The sequence below is a fragment of the Siphateles boraxobius genome, unplaced genomic scaffold, assembly GCF_051911475.1.
Source record: "Siphateles boraxobius isolate OS27281-9 unplaced genomic scaffold, OSU_SipBor_1 91, whole genome shotgun sequence".
Taxonomy (NCBI): Eukaryota; Metazoa; Chordata; class Actinopteri; order Cypriniformes; family Leuciscidae; genus Siphateles; species Siphateles boraxobius.
The window spans coordinates 394844-417544 of NW_027509221.1; the positions used below are offsets into that span (position 1 = coordinate 394844).

General features: G+C 42.3%; 1 protein-coding gene across 1 annotated transcript in view; it reads left to right on the top strand.

The window, feature by feature from the left end:
- The window catches only part of nudt8 (nudix hydrolase 8), a 30386-nt gene extending 13181 nt beyond the window's left edge, over window positions 1–17205 (top strand). The window contains exons 4-5 of the mRNA XM_077224713.1: window positions 16340–16417; window positions 16545–17205. Coding sequence (XP_077080828.1) covers window positions 16340–16417; window positions 16545–16775 — 309 coding nt within the window. The 3' untranslated portion in view covers window positions 16776–17205. The remainder of the gene's footprint in view (window positions 1–16339; window positions 16418–16544) is intronic.
- Window positions 17206–22701: the final 5496 nt, after the last annotated feature.

Genomic DNA, 22701 nt, shown 5'->3' on the forward strand with positions numbered 1-22701 from the left:
TATCACAGTACCCAGATATTTATACTGCTCTACCACCTCTATGCTGATTCCTTTTATATAGGTGGGTAGAGGAGAACCAAGTTGTTTTCTCCTAAAATCTATGAGCATATCCTTGGTTTTAGAGGTGTTAAGCTGGAGAAAAGACCTGTCGCACCAACTGACAAACTCTTCAACCACTGGCCCATGCTGAGATTCATGTTTCTGCAGTAAACTGACAATAACTGTATCATCAGCATATTTCAGGATGTGTCTATTGCTATAATGGCTCCTACAATCGTTAGTGTAGAGAATGTATAGTAGAGGTGAAAGTACACAACCCTGCGGAGAGCCAGTGGAAGAGACACGCCTTTCAGAAAGACAACCATTTACCTTAACTCGCTGTGTTCTATTTGTTAAAAAATCCATAATCCAGCTCACAAGATTACTCTCAATATTAAATTCTGATAATAATTTACTGACTAAAACATGTGGCTGGATAGTATTAAAAGCAGAAGAAAAATCTAAAAACAAGAGCCTGCCATGTGTACCAGGACCCTCTAAATGACTATAAAGGAGATTTAAAAGTGTAATCTGGGCATCCTCTACCCCTCTGCTAGCCCTATATGCAAATTGCCCGGGGTCCAGGGCCCCACCCACCCTGAACAGCAGAAGCCGCTTTACTATCCTTTCAAATGACTTCATGACCAGTGAAGTCAATGCCACTGGTCTGAAGTCATTTAATGTGCCTGCAGAGTTGCCCTTTGCCACTGGAACAATAATAGACTCCTTCCAAGCCATTGGGACCCTTCCCTGTTCCCAGGACATCTCAAAAATGTCAGCAAACACCCCACAGAGTTGCTCTGAACAACACTTCAATAATCTCCCAGTAATTCCATCTGGTCCTGGACTCTTATTTACCTTAATTCTCTTAAATACAGACCTAACCTCCTCCTTTGTAATTGAGAAAGGTATAGATTCTACCTGAGCCTGTTCCTCAGTTATTTTCTGTAGTTTGTCCGAGAAGTCATGAATATCAAAACGTGAAAAAAAGGTGTTCAGCGCTTCAGCTAACTCGCTATCATTTTTATACATTGGCAATTGGACTGGTTTATTATGTGTTTTTTGCCTATCATTGTTTTCACACCATCCCATGCTACCTTCAAGTTGTTACTGCCCAGTCTTTTCTCTATCTTATTTTTATATTGCAATTTAGCCTTCTTGGTTTCTGCTCTGACCTCCTTAGTTGCCCTCCTAATTTCACGCTCATCCCCCTTATGAAAAGCCCTATGTTTTTTCATTAACACTTGTTTCAGTGAGCTAGTGACCCATGGCTTATTATTTGCATACACTTTGACATGCTTTTTGGGAATAATAGAATCCACACAGAAAGATATATAACAACACACAGCATCAACAAGCTCATCAATATCCGAAACAGAGTTAATGAAGACAGACCAATCGGTGCAATCAAAACAACCTTGTAATTTCAGAACAGACTCATCCTCCCAGATCTCAATCTCTCTAGTTTTAACTTCCCCCCTTTTAAGCATAGGTCTGTACACCGGGGTGAGATTGATAGTACAGTGATCTGAGGATCCTATGGGAGCCAGAGGGGAGGCCTTATAAGCCTCCTTAATTGAACCATAGCACTTGTCCAAAGTCTTATTTTTCCTAGTTGGACATGTGACGTATTGATAAAAGTTGAGGGTTTTACTCAGTTTGCAGTTATTAAAATCCCCCATAAGCAGACACGGGGCATCCGGGGAAAGAGATTGAAGTCTTTGAGTCACTTTGCGAATGATATCGGCAGCAGTTTGTGTGTTTGCTTTGGGGTGAATATATATTACAGTCACAAATATCTGGGGAAATTCTCTCGGGAGATAGAACGGGCGAACGGAGATGGAAAGCAGTTCGATGTCAGGAGTGCATATCTTTTCCCTGACGGTGATGTTGCTGCACCACCGCTGGTTTATGTATACACACACACCACCACCCTGAGATTTCCCTGTGACTTCTGCGTCTCTATCCAACCTAATTGGCGCCCAAAAGCCGCTGATCGATAAATCCGTGTCGGTGTCTTTAGACGACAGCCACGTCTCACTGAAGGCCATAATACAGGCGTTCCTGTATTCCTGTAAATAGTTCGAGTTTGCTTGAAGCTCATCAATCTTGTTTCTGAGCGACTGAGCATTTGCGAGTATTATTGAAGGGAGCGGAATACGGCGTATTTTTTGTCGTTTTAACCGAAGTCGGACTCCACCTCTCCTTACCCGCTTCCTCTCTTTGCGAGAGTATTTGCGATCATTTCCAGGAGACCTACGCCTAGAGATCTCAGCTAGAATGTCTTCAGATACAAGCGGGTCCAAATATATATTTCCCATACACGGATTGTCCCATCGCATCAAACATTCTCGAGAATATGTCCTTACCGGCTCACGTTGCTGGCTGCGTTCGCATTGGACATTGTAAATCCATAAAGTCCATAAGATGACAGCGTAGTATATCTCCATGGCGACCGCTTGAATGAACAATAGTATCTAGTCCATTTTCATCAAACAGCGAATCAAAACAGGAAACTTAAAGCACTTCTGACAAACAAAACGCTGTCAAACAAACACACCTGCTGCTTGTCGCTACAGCTAGAGTAGCGTAACTTGGATTGTTCGTCAACAAGGCCGAAGTCCCCCATTCTCCAAAAATGTTTGCTGCACACATATAATTTAGATGTGTCCGTGGTTGATGGCCAACACACCGCCGGGAGCCGGAGTCTAGCCCTGGCAGCATCGCGGAGAAACATATTCAACGCACTTGAACTTCTGCACCACGAAAACAAACATTTGCGTCCCATGATTGTCTCTCTCATCTACTACGCGATATCATAGTTCGACATGTCTGTCGTTGGAAAGATCCACGTGGTGTCATTAATAATTTAGAGACAGTGTCTTCTCATAGGATATGAAAACTCATTGATAATTATGAGACACAGATGAGTCATCAACACACTCGTAATATCCACTGGAGCATCACAGTGTCTGAAATGGTTTGTTCAAGGATTCAGTCTCTCTAAACCCCTCCTTCCCGAGAACTGCTCTGCTCTAATTGATCAGATGGCCCAGTCTGCTGGGATTAGTCAGAAACCAAATGCTCATTATCATATCTGAAACTCAGCACTTGATACACAGTGATATGAACAGTAACGATGGCCTGAGTATTACTGTATCAATCTCATCAAAGTGGATTTGCTTTGTCAGCAGAAAACAGCATCTTCTCGACATGAACAACACGAACCAAACTCTTCCAGTCTCAGATACAACTACAGTGTTTGAGGGTGGGGCAAAGAGATGCTGTTCAGCCAATCAAGACCAGAGGCTGCTATTATGCAAATGTGTTAAAAAGCTACATAGCTTTGTGCAGGAAGTGAGACTGCAATTACTGACGACGTGTTTCAGGCAGTCCATAATCTATTCTTTCTTTTAGGAGACAGTAACATTCACAAACTGCTATATTACACACTACATGAAAGGTCATATCCAAAAAAGCATAATAGGGACGGCTAGAAACATACTTTGCTCAGATATGTGAATGCAGCACAAGTGCTTGGCCAGTGCGCTGCCACCCTGTGGTCCGATTGAACATGCACTATATATTGCCAATAGTTTTGGGACATCTGCTTTACATGCTCATGAACATTAATGACATCCCATTCCTGATCCGTAGGGTTTAATATGGAGTTGGCCACCCTTTGCAGCTATAACAGCTTCAACTCTTCTGGGAAGGCTTTCCACAAGGTTTAGGAGTGTGTTTATGGGAATTTTTGACCATTCTTCTAAAAGCGCATTTGTGAGGTCAGGCACTGATGTTGGACGACAAGGCCTGGCTCACTGTCTCCGCTCTAATTCATCCCAAAGCTGTTCTATCAGGTTGAGGTCAGGACTCTGTGTGGGCCAGTCCAGTTCCTCCACACCAAACTCCTCATCCATGTCTTCAAGAATCAAGAATCAAGAATCAAGAATTTTTATTGCCAAGTAGTGTTGTGCACATACAAGGAATTTGCTTTGGTAATAAGGTGTTACCGAGGCTGCTATATTCAGCGCCAACTTGAGAAAAACAAAAAAACAGCATGACATGAGGAGAGGTGAGGAGAAAAAAAAGGCGACCCCCAGACTATGCTCCTGTAAGGAGAACAGTCTGGGAACAGGAAAAAACACCTCAGCAACATTAGCAAATAAACAGTACACTCTACAAACAAGACATTGCAACATGGTGGGGAGTGGGGGATGGAGGTAGTCCAGCCCAGGCAAGCAGCATCCGGTCCTGCAGCCATTATGGCGCTGGTCACAGACCCGCCTGTCAGACTGGGGGTACGAAGCGGCGAAGGCGTGGGATGGGGTGTGGGTTAGGTGCATATCTGTGTATGTGTAAGTTCATGTGTGTGTAGGCCTGGAGAGAGTCGCTAAGCCAGCACCATAATCTAGGAGCCTCAGTCCGCAGGATTGTCATAGCGATACACAGCAAGTTGCCATGGAGACAACCTTGATCATGTCCCAGGCAGAGTCAACAATCAGCAGGTGTCTGAGGAGTCGGGGAAGGAATGCAAGAGCGGCTCACTGCAGTGCTCTTCCGGGAGAGTTGTTGTTCCAACAGCGGCCTTGGCCAAGGCCAGTGCTGGTAGGGGGGTGCCGAAACAGATAAGATTGGGATTGTTTGGTCTTCGGGCGAGTAGCCGCATTCAATTTATGCAGGCTATTCTCCTGGTCCGTTTTGGTCTCTGAAACGATCCATTTGCCTTTGCAAAGCTGTGAGCTTCTCCATGATGTTATCCATATTGTGGTTCATAGACCCAGTCTGAGTGCAGACAGCTCTGCCCACCGCTTCAATCATCACGGGCAGCCTTGCGGGGCTTTTGACAGCTGTCACCGTCTCCTTAGTTCCTCGGTAAACCAGGGCAATGCCTAATCCAATCAGCAGAAGACCTGTTATCATGGTGCCGAATAGGTAGATATCTTCAACGTCCTCCACGGAAAGAGCCGCCAGACACACGACCCGCCACCTCTCCCACGCGTCCATCGTGTAGCCAGCTGCGAACGTCCCGGCAGGGCAGTCAGGTTCCCCCGAACCCAAGCTTCTCGTCGAGAAGATGGTGTCAATTGCGTTGAGAGACCAGTTGATCAAATCCATAATTTCTTGGTTTTGGAGAGCAGTGTAGCGAGGGTCTCTCAAAGTACAAGACAGTAGACGTGACGAGAGAAGCAAAGCAGGAGAGGCGAGGGGAGGGAGAGGGAGAGAAAATGCGACCGCCTTCGTTGAGAGCCAAGAGGGAGGAGTGGACCTGCTTTGTGCACTGGAGTGCAGTCATGCTGGAACAGGAACATCCCCAAACTGTTTACACAAAGTTGGGAGCATGAAATTGTCCATGCACTTGATGTAAGGCTTGGATGCAGCTGCTCGGCCATTGAAACTCATTCCATGAAGCTTTACGCACTGTTCTTGAGCTAATATGAAGGCCACATGAAGTTTGTAGGTCTGTAGCTATTGACTCTGCAAAAAGTTGGCGACTTCTGCACACTGTGCACCTCTGCAAGTGCTGACTGATTTTACATGGCCTAACACTTCCTGGCTGAGTTGCTGTTGCTCCCAATTGCTTCCACTTTGCTATAATAGGTTCAAGGTTCTTTATTGATTGTCACATACGATGCAATGTAGTGAAATGATTTTCCCCTAGTTTCTCGTCCCACAATGCAAAAATACTGACAACAATATGATAAAAAGAATAATAAATAGACCATAGAAAAACATGAACATAAAATAAAATCAGTATATGATAATGTCTGTATGTAATGTATGTGTTTTACATGGCTTAAAAGTTCTTCAGACTCGTCAAGTGTCCTCATTTAATAGCCGGATTGCCTGACGATAAAAACTCCTCCCCAGTCTCTCTGTATTAGTTCTCAGGATTCGGTAACGCTTCCCTAATAGGAGCAATGACAATAAGTTATGTCCTGAAGGATGAACGTCTCTAATAACTCTTTTGGCTCTTGTCCTGCATCTCTGAAGGTAAATGTTTTTGATGCCAGGGAGTGAAGTCCTGATGGCTTTCTGTGCTCACCTTACCATTCTGGACAATGCTTTCTGATCTTGGTCCGTTATTTCCAAACCAGAAAATAATACTTCCAGTGAGTAGGCTCTCCACAGCTCCATTATAGAAAGTCCTCAGCACTTTTTGAGAAACCCCTAAACCTGGCCAGCCTTCGTAAATAATAGATGCGTAGATTTGCCCTCTTTACGAGGTGATGTGAATGCATTTTCCAGGAAAGATCTTCTGTAAGATATACCCAAAGATATTTAAAACTGCTCTCCCTTTCAACTGTGGCCCCATCGGTCATCAAAGGGCTGTAATTGACCCTTCGCTAAGCCCCGCCCTGCTTAGTTACTGTTGTTACGCCTGTCAAGCTTTCGCGTCTGGTACATCTATTACAGTGTGTATGCACCGGTGTCAGACATTCCCAATGAGATAATTAGTAATTTTTGGCGAACATGTGAAATATCTGAGAGAGCAAGACAAAAGGGACTGCAGTGTGCATTCGAGGGATATATCCACGACATAATATGCAACCGGTTAGAGAATAATTCCATAAAAATTGAAGCTAAAGCCTATAGTCCCAGCGCAAGCAGCAGCGCCTCAAACGCTGACCATTCAAATGGGAAACACACAAATTGAGGAACAGCTATGTTCGTGCACAGCAGGGTAAGTGAAATATGAAAATAATCTAATAATTATAAATCAAACAGTTTATCCATAAATCTTGTGGAATAACACTAACACTGGGAGCGCCGCGATCGGATTGGGTTAAAGTTACTCAGTCAGGGGTAGTAGGCCGTCGATTAACAAAATGCTGAAATATATTTTAAAGTATGTCAGTGAGCCTCCGTCTTGTCTTTAATCGTCTTATTTTACATTAAAATATATGCATTTTGAACAAAGAACCGTCATTATTTCCAACTTCCAAGCAATAGGTGTTTTTGTTAATCCTGTCGACATTTAGTTGTGAATGGGGTCTCCCACACTGCTTGATCCACGCCCATCAAGGGAGACCCTTGGCTTTTAGATTTTCGGGAAGGAAAAAAAAATTCCACTCCCCCGTCCAAACTTTTAGGATACCGGGTATCAGATTTGCACAATCCATACGCACAACGCTTCGGCATGTTTCCCTCGCTGGAAAGCTTGCCAGACCTCCCGCGCCTAGTTACGGTTGCTAAGACACGATTAGCCAGTGGCGGTTTTTGGCCGTGGCTTAGCGAAGGGTCAATTACTCACTTGCTTCCTCCCATAGTTGACGATTATCTCCTTAGTCTTAATGACATCCAAAGAGAGATTATTAGTATGACACCATGTGGAAAGAGCATCCACTTCCTCAAGGTAGGCCTTCTCAACGTTTTTAAGACCACTGTGTCATCGGCAAACTTCACCAGTTTGTTAGAACTGTGTCTATCCATACAGTTTTGGATTTGCTTTGTCAGCAGAAAACAGCATCTTCTCGACATGAACAACACGAACCAAACTCTTCCAGTCTCAGATACAACTACAGTGTTTGAGGGTGGGGCAAAGAGATGCTGTTCAGCCAATCAAGACCAGAGGCTGCTATTATGCAAATGTGTTAAAAAGCTACATAGCTTTGTGCAGGAAGTGAGACTGCAATTACTGACGACGTGTTTCAGGCAGTCCATAATCTATTCTTTCTTTTAGGAGACAGTAACATTCACAAACTGCTATATTACACACTACATGAAAGGTCATATCCAAAAAAGCATAATAGGGACGGCTAGAAACATACTTTGCTCAGATATGTGAATGCAGCACAAGTGCTTGGCCAGTGCGCTGCCACCCTGTGGTCCGATTGAACATGCACTATATATTGCCAATAGTTTTGGGACATCTGCTTTACATGCTCATGAACATTAATGACATCCCATTCCTGATCCGTAGGGTTTAATATGGAGTTGGCCACCCTTTGCAGCTATAACAGCTTCAACTCTTCTGGGAAGGCTTTCCACAAGGTTTAGGAGTGTGTTTATGGGAATTTTTGACCATTCTTCTAAAAGCGCATTTGTGAGGTCAGGCACTGATGTTGGACGACAAGGCCTGGCTCACTGTCTCTGCTCTAATTCATCCCAAAGCTGTTCTATCAGGTTGAGGTCAGGACTCTGTGTGGGCCAGTCCAGTTCCTCCACACCAAACTCCTCATCCATGTCTTAATGGACCTGCTTTGTGCACTGGAGTGCAGTCATGCTGGAACAGGAACATCCCCAAACTGTTTACACAAAGTTGGGAGCATGAAATTGTCCATGCACTTGATGTAAGGCTTGGATGCAGCTGCTCGGCCATTGAAACTCATTCCATGAAGCTTTACGCACTGTTCTTGAGCTAATATGAAGGCCACATGAAGTTTGTAGGTCTGTAGCTATTGACTCTGCAAAAAGTTGGCGACTTCTGCGCACTGTGCACCTCTGCAAGTGCTGACTGATTTTACATGGCCTAACACTTCCTGGCTGAGTTGCTGTTGCTCCCAATTGCTTCCACTTTGCTATAATAGGTTCAAGGTTCTTTATTGATTGTCACATACGATGCAATGTAGTGAAATGATTTTCCCCTAGTTTCTCGTCCCACAATGCAAAAATACTGACAACAATATGATAAAAAGAATAATAAATAGACCATAGAAAAACATGAACATAAAATAAAATCAGTATATGATAATGTCTGTATGTAATGTATGTGTTTTACATGGCTTAAAAGTTCTTCAGACTCGTCAAGTGTCCTCATTTAATAGCCGGATTGCCTGACGATAAAAACTCCTCCCCAGTCTCTCTGTATTAGTTCTCAGGATTCGGTAACGCTTCCCTAATAGGAGCAATGACAATAAGTTATGTCCTGAAGGATGAACGTCTCTAATAACTCTTTTGGCTCTTGTCCTGCATCTCTGAAGGTAAATGTTTTTGATGCCAGGGAGTGAAGTCCTGATGGCTTTCTGTGCTCACCTTACCATTCTGGACAATGCTTTCTGATCTTGGTCCGTTATTTCCAAACCAGAAAATAATACTTCCAGTGAGTAGGCTCTCCACAGCTCCATTATAGAAAGTCCTCAGCACTTTTTGAGAAACCCCTAAACCTGGCCAGCCTTCGTAAATAATAGATGCGTAGATTTGCCCTCTTTACGAGGTGATGTGAATGCATTTTCCAGGAAAGATCTTCTGTAAGATATACCCAAAGATATTTAAAACTGCTCTCCCTTTCAACTGTGGCCCCATCGGTCATCAAAGGGCTGTAATTGACCCTTCGCTAAGCCCCGCCCTGCTTAGTTACTGTTGTTACGCCTGTCAAGCTTTCGCGTCTGGTACATCTATTACAGTGTGTATGCACCGGTGTCAGACATTCCCAATGAGATAATTAGTAATTTTTGGCGAACATGTCAAATATCTGAGAGAGCAAGACAAAAGGGACTGCAGTGTGCATTCGAGGGATATATCCACGACATAATATGCAACCGGTTAGAGAATAATTCCATAAAAATTGAAGCTAAAGCCTATAGTCCCAGCGCAAGCAGCAGCGCCTCAAACGCTGACCATTCAAATGGGAAACACACAAATTGAGGAACAGCTATGTTCGTGCACAGCAGGGTAAGTGAAATATGAAAATAATCTAATAATTATAAATCAAACAGTTTATCCATAAATCTTGTGGAATAACACTAACACTGGGAGCGCCGCGATCGGATTGGGTTAAAGTTACTCAGTCAGGGGTAGTAGGCCGTCGATTAACAAAATGCTGAAATATATTTTAAAGTATGTCAGTGAGCCTCCGTCTTGTCTTTAATCGTCTTATTTTACATTAAAATATATGCATTTTGAACAAAGAACCGTCATTATTTCCAACTTCCAAGCAATAGGTGTTTTTGTTAATCCTGTCGACATTTAGTTGTGAATGGGGTCTCCCACACTGCTTGATCCACGCCCATCAAGGGAGACCCTTGGCTTTTAGATTTTCGGGAAGGAAAAAAAAATTCCACTCCCCCGTCCAAACTTTTAGGATACCGGGTATCAGATTTGCACAATCCATACGCACAACGCTTCGGCATGTTTCCCTCGCTGGAAAGCTTGCCAGACCTCCCGCGCCTAGTTACGGTTGCTAAGACACGATTAGCCAGTGGCGGTTTTTGGCCGTGGCTTAGCGAAGGGTCAATTACTCACTTGCTTCCTCCCATAGTTGACGATTATCTCCTTAGTCTTAATGACATCCAAAGAGAGATTATTAGTATGACACCATGTGGAAAGAGCATCCACTTCCTCAAGGTAGGCCTTCTCAACGTTTTTAAGACCACTGTGTCATCGGCAAACTTCACCAGTTTGTTAGAACTGTGTCTATCCATACAGTTTTGGATTTGCTTTGTCAGCAGAAAACAGCATCTTCTCGACATGAACAACACGAACCAAACTCTTCCAGTCTCAGATACAACTACAGTGTTTGAGGGTGGGGCAAAGAGATGCTGTTCAGCCAATCAAGACCAGAGGCTGCTATTATGCAAATGTGTTAAAAAGCTACATAGCTTTGTGCAGGAAGTGAGACTGCAATTACTGACGACGTGTTTCAGGCAGTCCATAATCTATTCTTTCTTTTAGGAGACAGTAACATTCACAAACTGCTATATTACACACTACATGAAAGGTCATATCCAAAAAAGCATAATAGGGACGGCTAGAAACATACTTTGCTCAGATATGTGAATGCAGCACAAGTGCTTGGCCAGTGCGCTGCCACCCTGTGGTCCGATTGAACATGCACTATATATTGCCAATAGTTTTGGGACATCTGCTTTACATGCTCATGAACATTAATGACATCCCATTCCTGATCCGTAGGGTTTAATATGGAGTTGGCCACCCTTTGCAGCTATAACAGCTTCAACTCTTCTGGGAAGGCTTTCCACAAGGTTTAGGAGTGTGTTTATGGGAATTTTTGACCATTCTTCTAAAAGCGCATTTGTGAGGTCAGGCACTGATGTTGGACGACAAGGCCTGGCTCACTGTCTCCGCTCTAATTCATCCCAAAGCTGTTCTATCAGGTTGAGGTCAGGACTCTGTGTGGGCCAGTCCAGTTCCTCCACACCAAACTCCTCATCCATGTCTTAATGGACCTGCTTTGTGCACTGGAGTGCAGTCATGCTGGAACAGGAACATCCCCAAACTGTTTACACAAAGTTGGGAGCATGAAATTGTCCATGCACTTGATGTAAGGCTTGGATGCAGCTGCTCGGCCATTGAAACTCATTCCATGAAGCTTTACGCACTGTTCTTGAGCTAATATGAAGGCCACATGAAGTTTGTAGGTCTGTAGCTATTGACTCTGCAAAAAGTTGGCGACTTCTGCGCACTGTGCACCTCTGCAAGTGCTGACTGATTTTACATGGCCTAACACTTCCTGGCTGAGTTGCTGTTGCTCCCAATTGCTTCCACTTTGCTATAATAGGTTCAAGGTTCTTTATTGATTGTCACATACGATGCAATGTAGTGAAATGATTTTCCCCTAGTTTCTCGTCCCACAATGCAAAAATACTGACAACAATATGATAAAAAGAATAATAAATAGACCATAGAAAAACATGAACATAAAATAAAATCAGTATATGATAATGTCTGTATGTAATGTATGTGTTTTACATGGCTTAAAAGTTCTTCAGACTCGTCAAGTGTCCTCATTTAATAGCCGGATTGCCTGACGATAAAAACTCCTCCCCAGTCTCTCTGTATTAGTTCTCAGGATTCGGTAACGCTTCCCTAATAGGAGCAATGACAATAAGTTATGTCCTGAAGGATGAACGTCTCTAATAACTCTTTTGGCTCTTGTCCTGCATCTCTGAAGGTAAATGTTTTTGATGCCAGGGAGTGAAGTCCTGATGGCTTTCTGTGCTCACCTTACCATTCTGGACAATGCTTTCTGATCTTGGTCCGTTATTTCCAAACCAGAAAATAATACTTCCAGTGAGTAGGCTCTCCACAGCTCCATTATAGAAAGTCCTCAGCACTTTTTGAGAAACCCCTAAACCTGGCCAGCCTTCGTAAATAATAGATGCGTAGATTTGCCCTCTTTACGAGGTGATGTGAATGCATTTTCCAGGAAAGATCTTCTGTAAGATATACCCAAAGATATTTAAAACTGCTCTCCCTTTCAACTGTGGCCCCATCGGTCATCAAAGGGCTGTAATTGACCCTTCGCTAAGCCCCGCCCTGCTTAGTTACTGTTGTTACGCCTGTCAAGCTTTCGCGTCTGGTACATCTATTACAGTGTGTATGCACCGGTGTCAGACATTCCCAATGAGATAATTAGTAATTTTTGGCGAACATGTGAAATATCTGAGAGAGCAAGACAAAAGGGACTGCAGTGTGCATTCGAGGGATATATCCACGACATAATATGCAACCGGTTAGAGAATAATTCCATAAAAATTGAAGCTAAAGCCTATAGTCCCAGCGCAAGCAGCAGCGCCTCAAACGCTGACCATTCAAATGGGAAACACACAAATTGAGGAACAGCTATGTTCGTGCACAGCAGGGTAAGTGAAATATGAAAATAATCTAATAATTATAAATCAAACAGTTTATCCATAAATCTTGTGGAATAACACTAACACTGGGAGCGCCGCGATCGGATTGGGTTAAAGTTACTCAGTCAGGGGTAGTAGGCCGTCGATTAACAAAATGCTGAAATATATTTTAAAGTATGTCAGTGAGCCTCCGTCTTGTCTTTAATCGTCTTATTTTACATTTAAATATATGCATTTTGAACAAAGAACCGTCATTATTTCCAACTTCCAAGCAATAGGTGTTTTTGTTAATCCTGTCGACATTTAGTTGTGAATGGGGTCTCCCACACTGCTTGATCCACGCCCATCAAGGGAGACCCTTGGCTTTTAGATTTTCGGGAAGGAAAAAAAAATTCCACTCCCCCGTCCAAACTTTTAGGATACCGGGTATCAGATTTGCACAATCCATACGCACAACGCTTCGGCATGTTTCCCTCGCTGGAAAGCTTGCCAGACCTCCCGCGCCTAGTTACGGTTGCTAAGACACGATTAGCCAGTGGCGGTTTTTGGCCGTGGCTTAGCGAAGGGTCAATTACTCACTTGCTTCCTCCCATAGTTGACGATTATCTCCTTAGTCTTAATGACATCCAAAGAGAGATTATTAGTATGACACCATGTGGAAAGAGCATCCACTTCCTCAAGGTAGGCCTTCTCAACGTTTTTAAGACCACTGTGTCATCGGCAAACTTCACCAGTTTGTTAGAACTGTGTCTATCCATACAGTTGCTGGTTTAGAGGGAGTAAAGCAGGGGACTGAGGACACAGCCCTGAGGGGCTCCGATGTTGAGGATGAGTGTAGAGTAGGTGTAGTTTCCCAGTTTAACCACCTGCTGGCATCCCGTCAAAAAATCCACTAACAGTTGACTGTGGAATATTTAGTAGTGAGGAAATTTCACGAATGGACACTGGTGGCAACCCATTACGGTCCCACGCTTAAGTTCACTGAGCACCTGAGAGCGACCCATTCTTTCACAAATGTTTGTAGAAGCGTCTGCATGCCTAGTGCTTGATTTATACAACTGTGGCCATGGAAGTGATTGGAACACCTGAATTAAATGATCTGGAGGGGTGTCCCAATACTTTTGGCAATATAGTGTATTTGACGTCTTGCACTGGTCTAGCAGTAATACATCTCACAGAATTGCATACAAACCACTCTATGACAACTGCATATCTTATAATCCTATTGATTCTCTTCAAACTCTTGGTCCGCCATGACCATCATGTAATGGGGCTCTACTGGTTACTAAATTAGTCACCAATATGGGGTGTCTAGTCAGGACACGGAAGGCAGGGATATTTGTTGAAGGGTTTAATATATACTTTTGAAATACAGATGCACATGCACTATTTCTTATGAACTTTACAGTGTAGGTGTGGTTCTAAAGCAAAGGAAATAAACATTGATGTTAACTAACATAACACAATTGAGGCTAATAACTCCCTAGTTACTTAAATAAACAGTGCTAAACATGTCCTGAAACGTAACTTACGTGTGGTCACTGTTGCACACGAACACAACCTGAAGCTTAACTTATAAACTGAAACTCAACTGCCAGCCGTTCTCTGCAAGTCAGGGCATGTCGCAACATGTCGGAAAGGGGGCGTGGTCTGAGCGAACACTCGCTGTACATGCTCTGTCCAGGCTCACATCACTTAATCCTTTTGCACAGTCGCCCCATAATTCACGATTTGAATTATCTCCTGGAAAGGCTCAACTATCCACAGGAGCTGTTGTCGAGGCATTATCCAAGGATGGCCGGCAGCTCAATGAGCTTGGCCACTGGTCTGGTGTAGGTCCTCTCGTCCACCTGCACCTCAGCAGTTCTCACTTTACCATCGACACTCCTAATGGTCTTCGTGACTCGTCCCACGGCCACAATGCACGAGGTAACCTTTGGTCAATTACCATCACCACTGTACCAACAGTGAGGTTCTCTGTGTCCTTTACCCATTTCTGCCTTGACTGCAAGAAAGGTAAGTAGTTCCGTATGAAATGGGACCAAAACTGGTCAGCTAACACCTGACTGTGCCGCCATCTTCTCCAACTGAGAATCTCAGACTCAGGGTACACCACTTGAGGAAGCGAAGAATCGGGCCATCCCATGGGGAGGTAGTTGGGAGTTACGGGATCCACATCGACTACATATGTCAACACATAGCCCAGTGGCTTGGAGTTGAGGATTCCTACTACCTCAATCAGAACTGTCTGCAAGACTTCTTCGGTCACTGTCTGTGCTCCCAGAGTAACGTAGAGTGCAGCCTTAATGGATCTGACTTCCCGCTCCCAGGCTCCACCAAAATGAGGTGCATTTGGTGGATTGAAATGGAAATGGATCTGGTGCTTAGCCAACTTGGTCTGCAGCTCTTCGCACATGGCCTCAAAACTTGCTTTGAGCTTGTGCTCCCCTCTGCGGAAGTTGGTCCCACAGTCAGAGAGAAGCTCGAAGGGAGTTAGGGTTGACCTGGAACGGGCCAAAGCAATTACTCCTGTTGAATAAAATGGAGGCTTCAGGAGGCGGAGATGACAAGGGGGTAGATCTGCCATCTTAGGAATTGCAGGCTTTGCTCTCCATTTCTGGCACTCCGGACAGGATCTCTGATGACGACACACAGCTTCGCGGCCTTGGAGGATCCAAAACTTGAGTCGGAGCTCTGCAAAGACCCTCTCTGATCCAGAATGGAGTAACTTGTTGTCTCCATCTTAAGTTTGGTAATATGGTGCTTAGGTTCTAGCAAAATTGGGTGTACGACATCTTCCAGACTAGTAGAACGGCGCAACCTACCACCTACTCGGATAAGGTCCCTAGAGAAGTCGTACTCTGGAGCAAGTGACAAGAGCCGACTGCTGGAGGGAAGTGCTTTCCCTGTTTTGACTTGTCTGGAATCATATTGCGCTCTCTGAAGGATTCTGAGTTCTGCCCCTGCGTAATCATCTGCAATGAAGGTGCTTGACTGGGAGGCCGCCCCATGCAGTGACCTACTCGTTGCCTCAAGGAGATCTTCAAAGGTAGAGTGTTTTTCAGCGGCTGGGATCTCTGGAGCAGTAATGGCTGACATAATGCCACAGAACGCAGACCTCTTCATCTATGTTTCATCTGGGACCTCCACGAAAGAAGAGCAAAGTAGACCAATCACAACAGACTGGGCCATCTGACCAATCAGAGCAGAATAGACCAATCAGAGCAGACTGGGCCATCTGACCAATCAGAGCAGAGTAGACCAATCACAACAGACTGGGCCATCTGACCAATCAGAGCAGTGTAGACCAATCACAACAGACTGGGCCATCTGACCAATCAGAGCAGAGCAGACCAATCACAAAAGACTGGGCTCTCTGACCAATCAGAGCAGAGTAGACCAATCACAGCAGACTGGGCCATCTGACCAATCAGAGCAGAGTAGACCAAGCCATCTGACCAATCAGAGCAGAGTAGACTTACGGAAAGGAGGGATTTAGAGAGACTGATTCATCCATCAAGTCGTTTGAGAATCGTTGAACAATGTGGTGATGTGCAATGTATATTATGAGAAAATGAAAGTGCTTTTTACCTTTGCTGCATGTAAACCTGTTGTGGGAGACTATAAAACAAAATGAAGAAACTTTAAAATAGCACAATAGGGGAACTTTAAGGGTATGAATGCACAGTTGAGTGTCAGAAAGCTATTTCTGAAGTAAAGATCAGTGCAATTCTTCATCTAATTTTATGTTTTCTAATTTGCAGTCTGGAATGATGATTGCGCCTGTAATCGCCAATCTTGGACCATTGGAGACACTCTCTTTTCGACCTAATCCAAGTGAGGTACAGGCAAACCACTGCACATTTCCCCAACTTACATCCATCACAATCTATTCAGTTCTACCACATCATGGCAGAGTGTTTGTCCCCAGATAAGGGTTGAGTAACACTGCACTTCTTTGATTGACAGGTGGAAGAGATTTTTACCCTGACACTTCAGCATTTATGTCAAGCCCAAAACAGAGGCTACACACACTTCCGTACTGGTGACCGTTATGGGTACACACTCCCTGTGTTTCACAGTCCGAAGTATCGAATCTGGGGTCTGACGGCAGTGGCCTTAGATCATGCTCTCAAGCTTATTGTGCCGCCAGAGCATCCGTTGGACCACAGCACCTTCACCACAGAGGCTGCCTGTTAAACATGATCAAATTACAGATCGGTTTTAGGAAGAATCTCATGGAAAACTCTCAAGAAAAGTCTGGGTCTAATTTCATATTTTGGTCTTTAAAATGGGTTTTATTTCCTGTATCCATAAGGTCTTTGAGGTGCAATATGTCCTGGCCATTTCTCTGAGATTCCTTTAGACTTTAGGGTTAATGCCTACTGCAACAAAATGAGTTGCATTGGTTAGCTGGTGCACTGTTATGAAAAGTGTCAAGTTTGTTTGACATCATGCCTCCAGTGAAATGAAGAGTGTTAATTTACACAACACACATTGAATGTAGTTTTTGGGATTTAGCATTATGAGTTTTGTTTTCATCATCTTAACCTAGATGGTTGTTTTAAATGTGAGTGTCCATTTATTTAACCAATGCTTATAATAAAAGTGTTAAAATGCTTTAAAGATTCAAGGTATCTGTACTGAATTTTAATTTTTTGACAGCAGGGATTCTCAATCCTGCACATGGTCAACCATTTTCCTGAAGTTTAGTTCTAACTTGAATCAAATGTACGCACCACTGGATGTCTGTGCTCCTGTTGTGTGGTGTTCAACATCTGTTGCATGCTGCCGATGACAACGGGACATTCTCAATAAAATCTCCTTGCAATAGATGTCTCTGAGGCAATATGGGGTACATTACCATATCAATCAATTAACCTGTTCATCCAGCAAACACTCAGTATTGATCGTCTATCAACTATAAGACAGGATATTTCTCATAGCCACAGAAAAATAGCTCGTCACACTTTAAATTAGGGCACCATTCTCACTTTTAACTGACATTTGCCTCAATAAACTCTAAATTATGGCTTATTAATAGTTAGTAATGTAGTTGTTAAGTAATTGTGTGGGATTAGGGATGTAGAATATGGTCATGCAGAATAAGGCATTTATATGTGCTTTATAAGTACTAATAAACAGCCAATATCCTAGTAATAACTAGTTTATAGTGAGAACTGGACCCTAAACGAAAGGGTTACCAATAACACTTTCTTAGTGTGTAGCTGTGATCAGAGACCTCATTCTCTACCTTGATGAAAGGAGTTAATCAAGGACTACCAGGTAAAAAAAAGTTTTCTAACCTCTCACCTTTTATTATTGCACACTGCTGGAATCACAAATTTATTTCTTGATTTATATATACATGACTCTCCACATAAATATTTTTCAATTCACAGAAGATAGCTATTGTTTATAAATGTAGGCAAATCCATGTGAGAAAAACATTAATGTTCACAAAGGTATTGCTGATGCATTTCTTGACTTAAATCCCAACACCACTCAAAACTACCACAGCAACTACATAATCCCACCCAGATTTCTGTTCAGAGGGAGAGCAAAGAGCTATATGTGTTCTTAACTTCTGGCAAAAAAAAGTAGGTTTAATTCTCCCTGGTATATTTTACAGGTTTGTGATGACAATGATGCTTCAGCCATCCAAGAGGCCCTCCCTTCATTTGCACTCGACATATTTGTGGTCAAGAAAAATCAGGGAGGGAGATCTTGAGGAGCAAGCTGGAAGAGCCATCGCAGGAGCAATTCTCTTTTTTGGTATTCCCATTGTAGCACAGGCTTGCACCGACCAAATGGGTCTTATTTATGGCTTGGTACTAAACAATCCAAAGAAACTGTAATACACATTTTAAGGTTTTTCAGAAGATCTTTGTGGAAAAAATGTTCCCCAAAGTCCACGATCTCAAGGTCATCTTACTGGCCTAAAAATCATACAGACATTGTTGAAGGTGGAGGACTGAAAAAGTATTGTATTGTCAGTTTGTTACTGAAGAAAATCCGCTGCCATACACAATGTTTTCATAATGTTGTTTACAGTTAATGTTAAAGAAAACGTATTTGTAATTGCACTTTTTTTTAATACTTGTGTTTGAGTGGAAGTTTAATATAATCTTTTGGTTGCTGTGTTTAGTTGAAAATTATGAAACATGAAAGTTGAAATGTAAAAAAAATGTTTGTTTTCCACAAAATGTCTTAGAGTATGATTTTGTGCTTCACAACTATAACACTAACTTTTTAAATATTTTTCCACATTGTGTTAATGGTTAATAAGTGCATAATAAAGGATTCATTCATTTAAATAAGACACTGTTCCCACTTTAGTTCAAGTAGCTGCAAAGTTGCATTGTTAATGGTTAAGAAGTGCATAAATAAGGATATATTAGCCTTTATAAGGCAGTAATATAAACTTGTTACAGTCTGATTACTGTCGATAAACATCCCATTAACATTGATAAGTGGCCTATAAACTGTTAACAAGTTTCAAATAAGTACTCATAAATATCTTACAAGGAATAAAAAATGTGTTTTAGGATATTACTAACTCTCATTAAGTCTCATTAATGTTAATAAACATCTTATTAAGGTACATGAGGTATAAATAACTTTACAAGTTTCTAATAAGAGCCTATAATTGTCTTATAAGCAATAATAAATGTGTTTTATGCTTTAATTAACACTTATATTAACTTATTTATGTTTATAAGCATCCTGTAAGGTCTTATAAGTGTCTTATTAACTGTTAATTACTGCCTATTACAAGTACCTTAAAAATAAAGTGTTACCCAAAAAGGATATCTGGATATTTTCTGGGATTTTGTCGATAACAATAGTTAGTTGATATTTTGCATATTTATTATTATTTGTGCTTTGATTCTTTCATCATCGTAGCGGTGTTTGACCCGGAGTGTGTTTCTGAAACCACCTCTGTGTGAGTGAGGTTGATCCACGTCTGACGATTCGGTCTTATGCAGCTGGTGGTGTCAGTGTTTTATCTCCTGGCGATGTTTGTTCACTCATTTTTAACTTCAGTCATGAATTTATTTGGCAGCTAATGCTTGTTTGACTCTAGCACATGTGTACTGCACGTATGATGCATGATGCAATGGGGCAAGGTGTTTATGATTTCGATAATGTCAGTGTGGTACCTTTAATCTGACCGGTATCCCTGCGTCCCCCTCACGTAGAGATGCCTTTGCTCTGTTTGGGACGGTCTCTATGAAGGTGTCATTGGAGCAAAACAACTGAGCACCTGTGACAGGAGAATATGTAGTTGTAGAAAATAGTAACGCATCAGAATCATAGTCTATGTATTGTCATTGTAATCTCTGCATACAACGAGATTACAAATGCCAGTCTAGTAGACAAAACACAGAACAATAAATAAATAAGCACTAAAAACAATAAAATCAAGCTATAATAACTTGATTAATACCTTGTCTGTAATGTTAATGAAGTGCTGGATGGATAGCTGCAGGAGTCTAACAGTGTATGTTTGTGTTTAAAGCACAAATAGCTTTGGGAAAGGAACTGTCTGAGTCTGGAGGATCGTGAGCTGGTGACTGGCCCGGGAGCAGTCTCTTGTGGTGTCGGTAGCGTGAGGTGGGAATGTCCTCCAGAGAGGGCAGTGGACTGTCTACAGCTTGTGTACCACACCCAGATGCAGTATATCAGCAGGCTCTCGATGGTGGCCTGCTAGAAGGCTTCTGTCCTGTATTATCCCTGTATAGCAGTCTCAGGAAGTGGAGTCTCTGTTGTGCTATTTTATGGTAGCGGTAGTGTTTGCTGATGAGGAGAGGTCCTCAGAAATGAGCATGTTGTGGCAAAAATTCTGTTAAACATCATCACTGCGTAAGAGACACTCAGAGTCAAATTAATAAAAAGAAAAGTATTTATTCTTGCAAGAATAGGTTCAGTCTAGTACACAGAAGTTACGCTGTGCAAGAGAGTGACACACAACAGGAAGATATGAGACAGCCTTTATACTGTTTTCAAGGTTCCTCCTCACCCGCTGTACCTTTCACCCACTCAGATAAGGTCCTTACTGCTGTTCTACTTAAAGACACAAACTGGTACTGAAATAAAATGGCCAAATCTGACCGTCCCTAAGGTCAGAGGTCCTGTCCCATATGTTCCTGAAACGTCACGCACAAGCACGTACACACATATACTTTTATACATTGAATAGGTTCTTTCTCTTATGATACCTGTTTGGGATCAATGAATATTAAAATTTCCACAACAATTCCCCCCTTTTTATCATTCAGATTACCCAATCATAATAATAAAAATAATAGAACAAATTTTAAGTCATTTCATCACACTTATACTCTTCATCTCTGGTTTTCACATAACTGACCACTCTCTTAAACATTTGTGAAATAACATTTGGAAAAGTAAAAAGCTTAGGCTGTTTTTGTGGGGATAGTCCCTTAAGTATTAGCAAGCAAGTAAAGACTTTATCTGCGGCCGGGCTGAATGAATAAGCACTGTTATTGCACTCCCGACCTAGGTCGGACCCTCAGTCACCTCAGTATAAACAAGAAATAGTGTATAGTTTAAGTAGAAAACGCATCAATTTAACACCCTGGTTATCATTACACATCTTGAAACCCACATGGCATTTCAACAGGCTAAGAAATACGAAGAAATAAAAGTAGAATAAAATCCCTCATTTCGACCCCTCTCCTTGTACGTCATCACATAGCGGATAAGCACAGCTTTTAACCTTCTGTTCATATCAAAAACATTCATAGAAAGAAAGAAAAAGAAAAGGAAACATACACTTTAACACATGTCACAGTAGCTCCCACTACTTGTATCATCATATTTTGTTCATCCTACTGAACAGACTCCCAGCTTTAACCAGTCTCTGTACTGAGCTGGAAACACATTATAATGCATGGTAAACATAACAATATTGATAATCCTATCGCTGAAATTGGTAGTACAGTACCCCTAACCCCCCAAAGATTAACCAATCTTATCCATTTACCATCAGTCCACGCCCATTTCCATACATCGCCTCCATTTTCCTAACCATATTTCGTCCCCTTTGGTGTGTAAAGACTCTGGGGCGGATCTAATCCATGGGGAATTTGCATGTCATAATTAATAATTGGTAATTAATAATTATTCATACATATTTGGATTAGATCAGTCTTACCAGTTAATAAAACTCCCGATAAGGGATGATATGTAATTTTACCTGCATGCATGCTTGTGTATCCTTGCACTTAACCACAAGTTGATTGCAATTACCTGCACGGACCACGTCTTACAAAACAGGCTAAATTAATTAGCTCAATTGTCAGACTAATATCTGTGGGAATCCACAATATCATCTTACTTTATAGGATTTCAGGAAAAGCAATTCTGTGGCCACAAGAATTGGGTTTCCTGCCCTATAAACACATACTCTTTAAAGTATCTTTAATTTGTAAGCTTGTTGCTATAAGATCTTTTGGCACTTAAGGGACTTAAATGAGCAAAAAGGCAGTACATCAATCAGATGAATATAATGAATTTAATAAGGCAGAACTACTTATGTATTTACTACGGTTACATGGGATATATGTATTTACAAACATAATAAACAACAATACACGATAAGGCATCGATGAACGAGAAATGCATAGAGTGTGGACAACGGAAACATGTGTGAGAGGGGAAGGGACAGAGAAAGAGAGAGAGAGAGAGAGAGAGAGAGCGAGAGAGAGGGCGAGAGAGAGAGAGAGCATTGGCAACATTCCCCTGACAGTCCCCTGCCTGTGACAACACGAAAACATCATCTTAATGCTTCTTAGAAGCTCTATAAAGAGATATACTTAAGTTTCTGGGTCTCTCTGTGTCGCGGCATTCCTGCGCGTGCGTGAGCGGAGTCCTTTAGGAAGCGTCACTGGGTGCTGCTTGGCGCGCGTTGAACGGAGTTTCCAAGTCTTTGGGGTAACATTACCAAAGGAAAATAGTTCGGCTAAGTTTGTTTCACTTTGTGGAAGTGAACAGAGTCCACTACGGAAAACAAAACTTTGACTAACAAAGAAAAGAAATAAAGATCTCTACGGGGAAATCACGCGGAGTTAACGTCACATCTTCGCATGGCTGGTGAAGA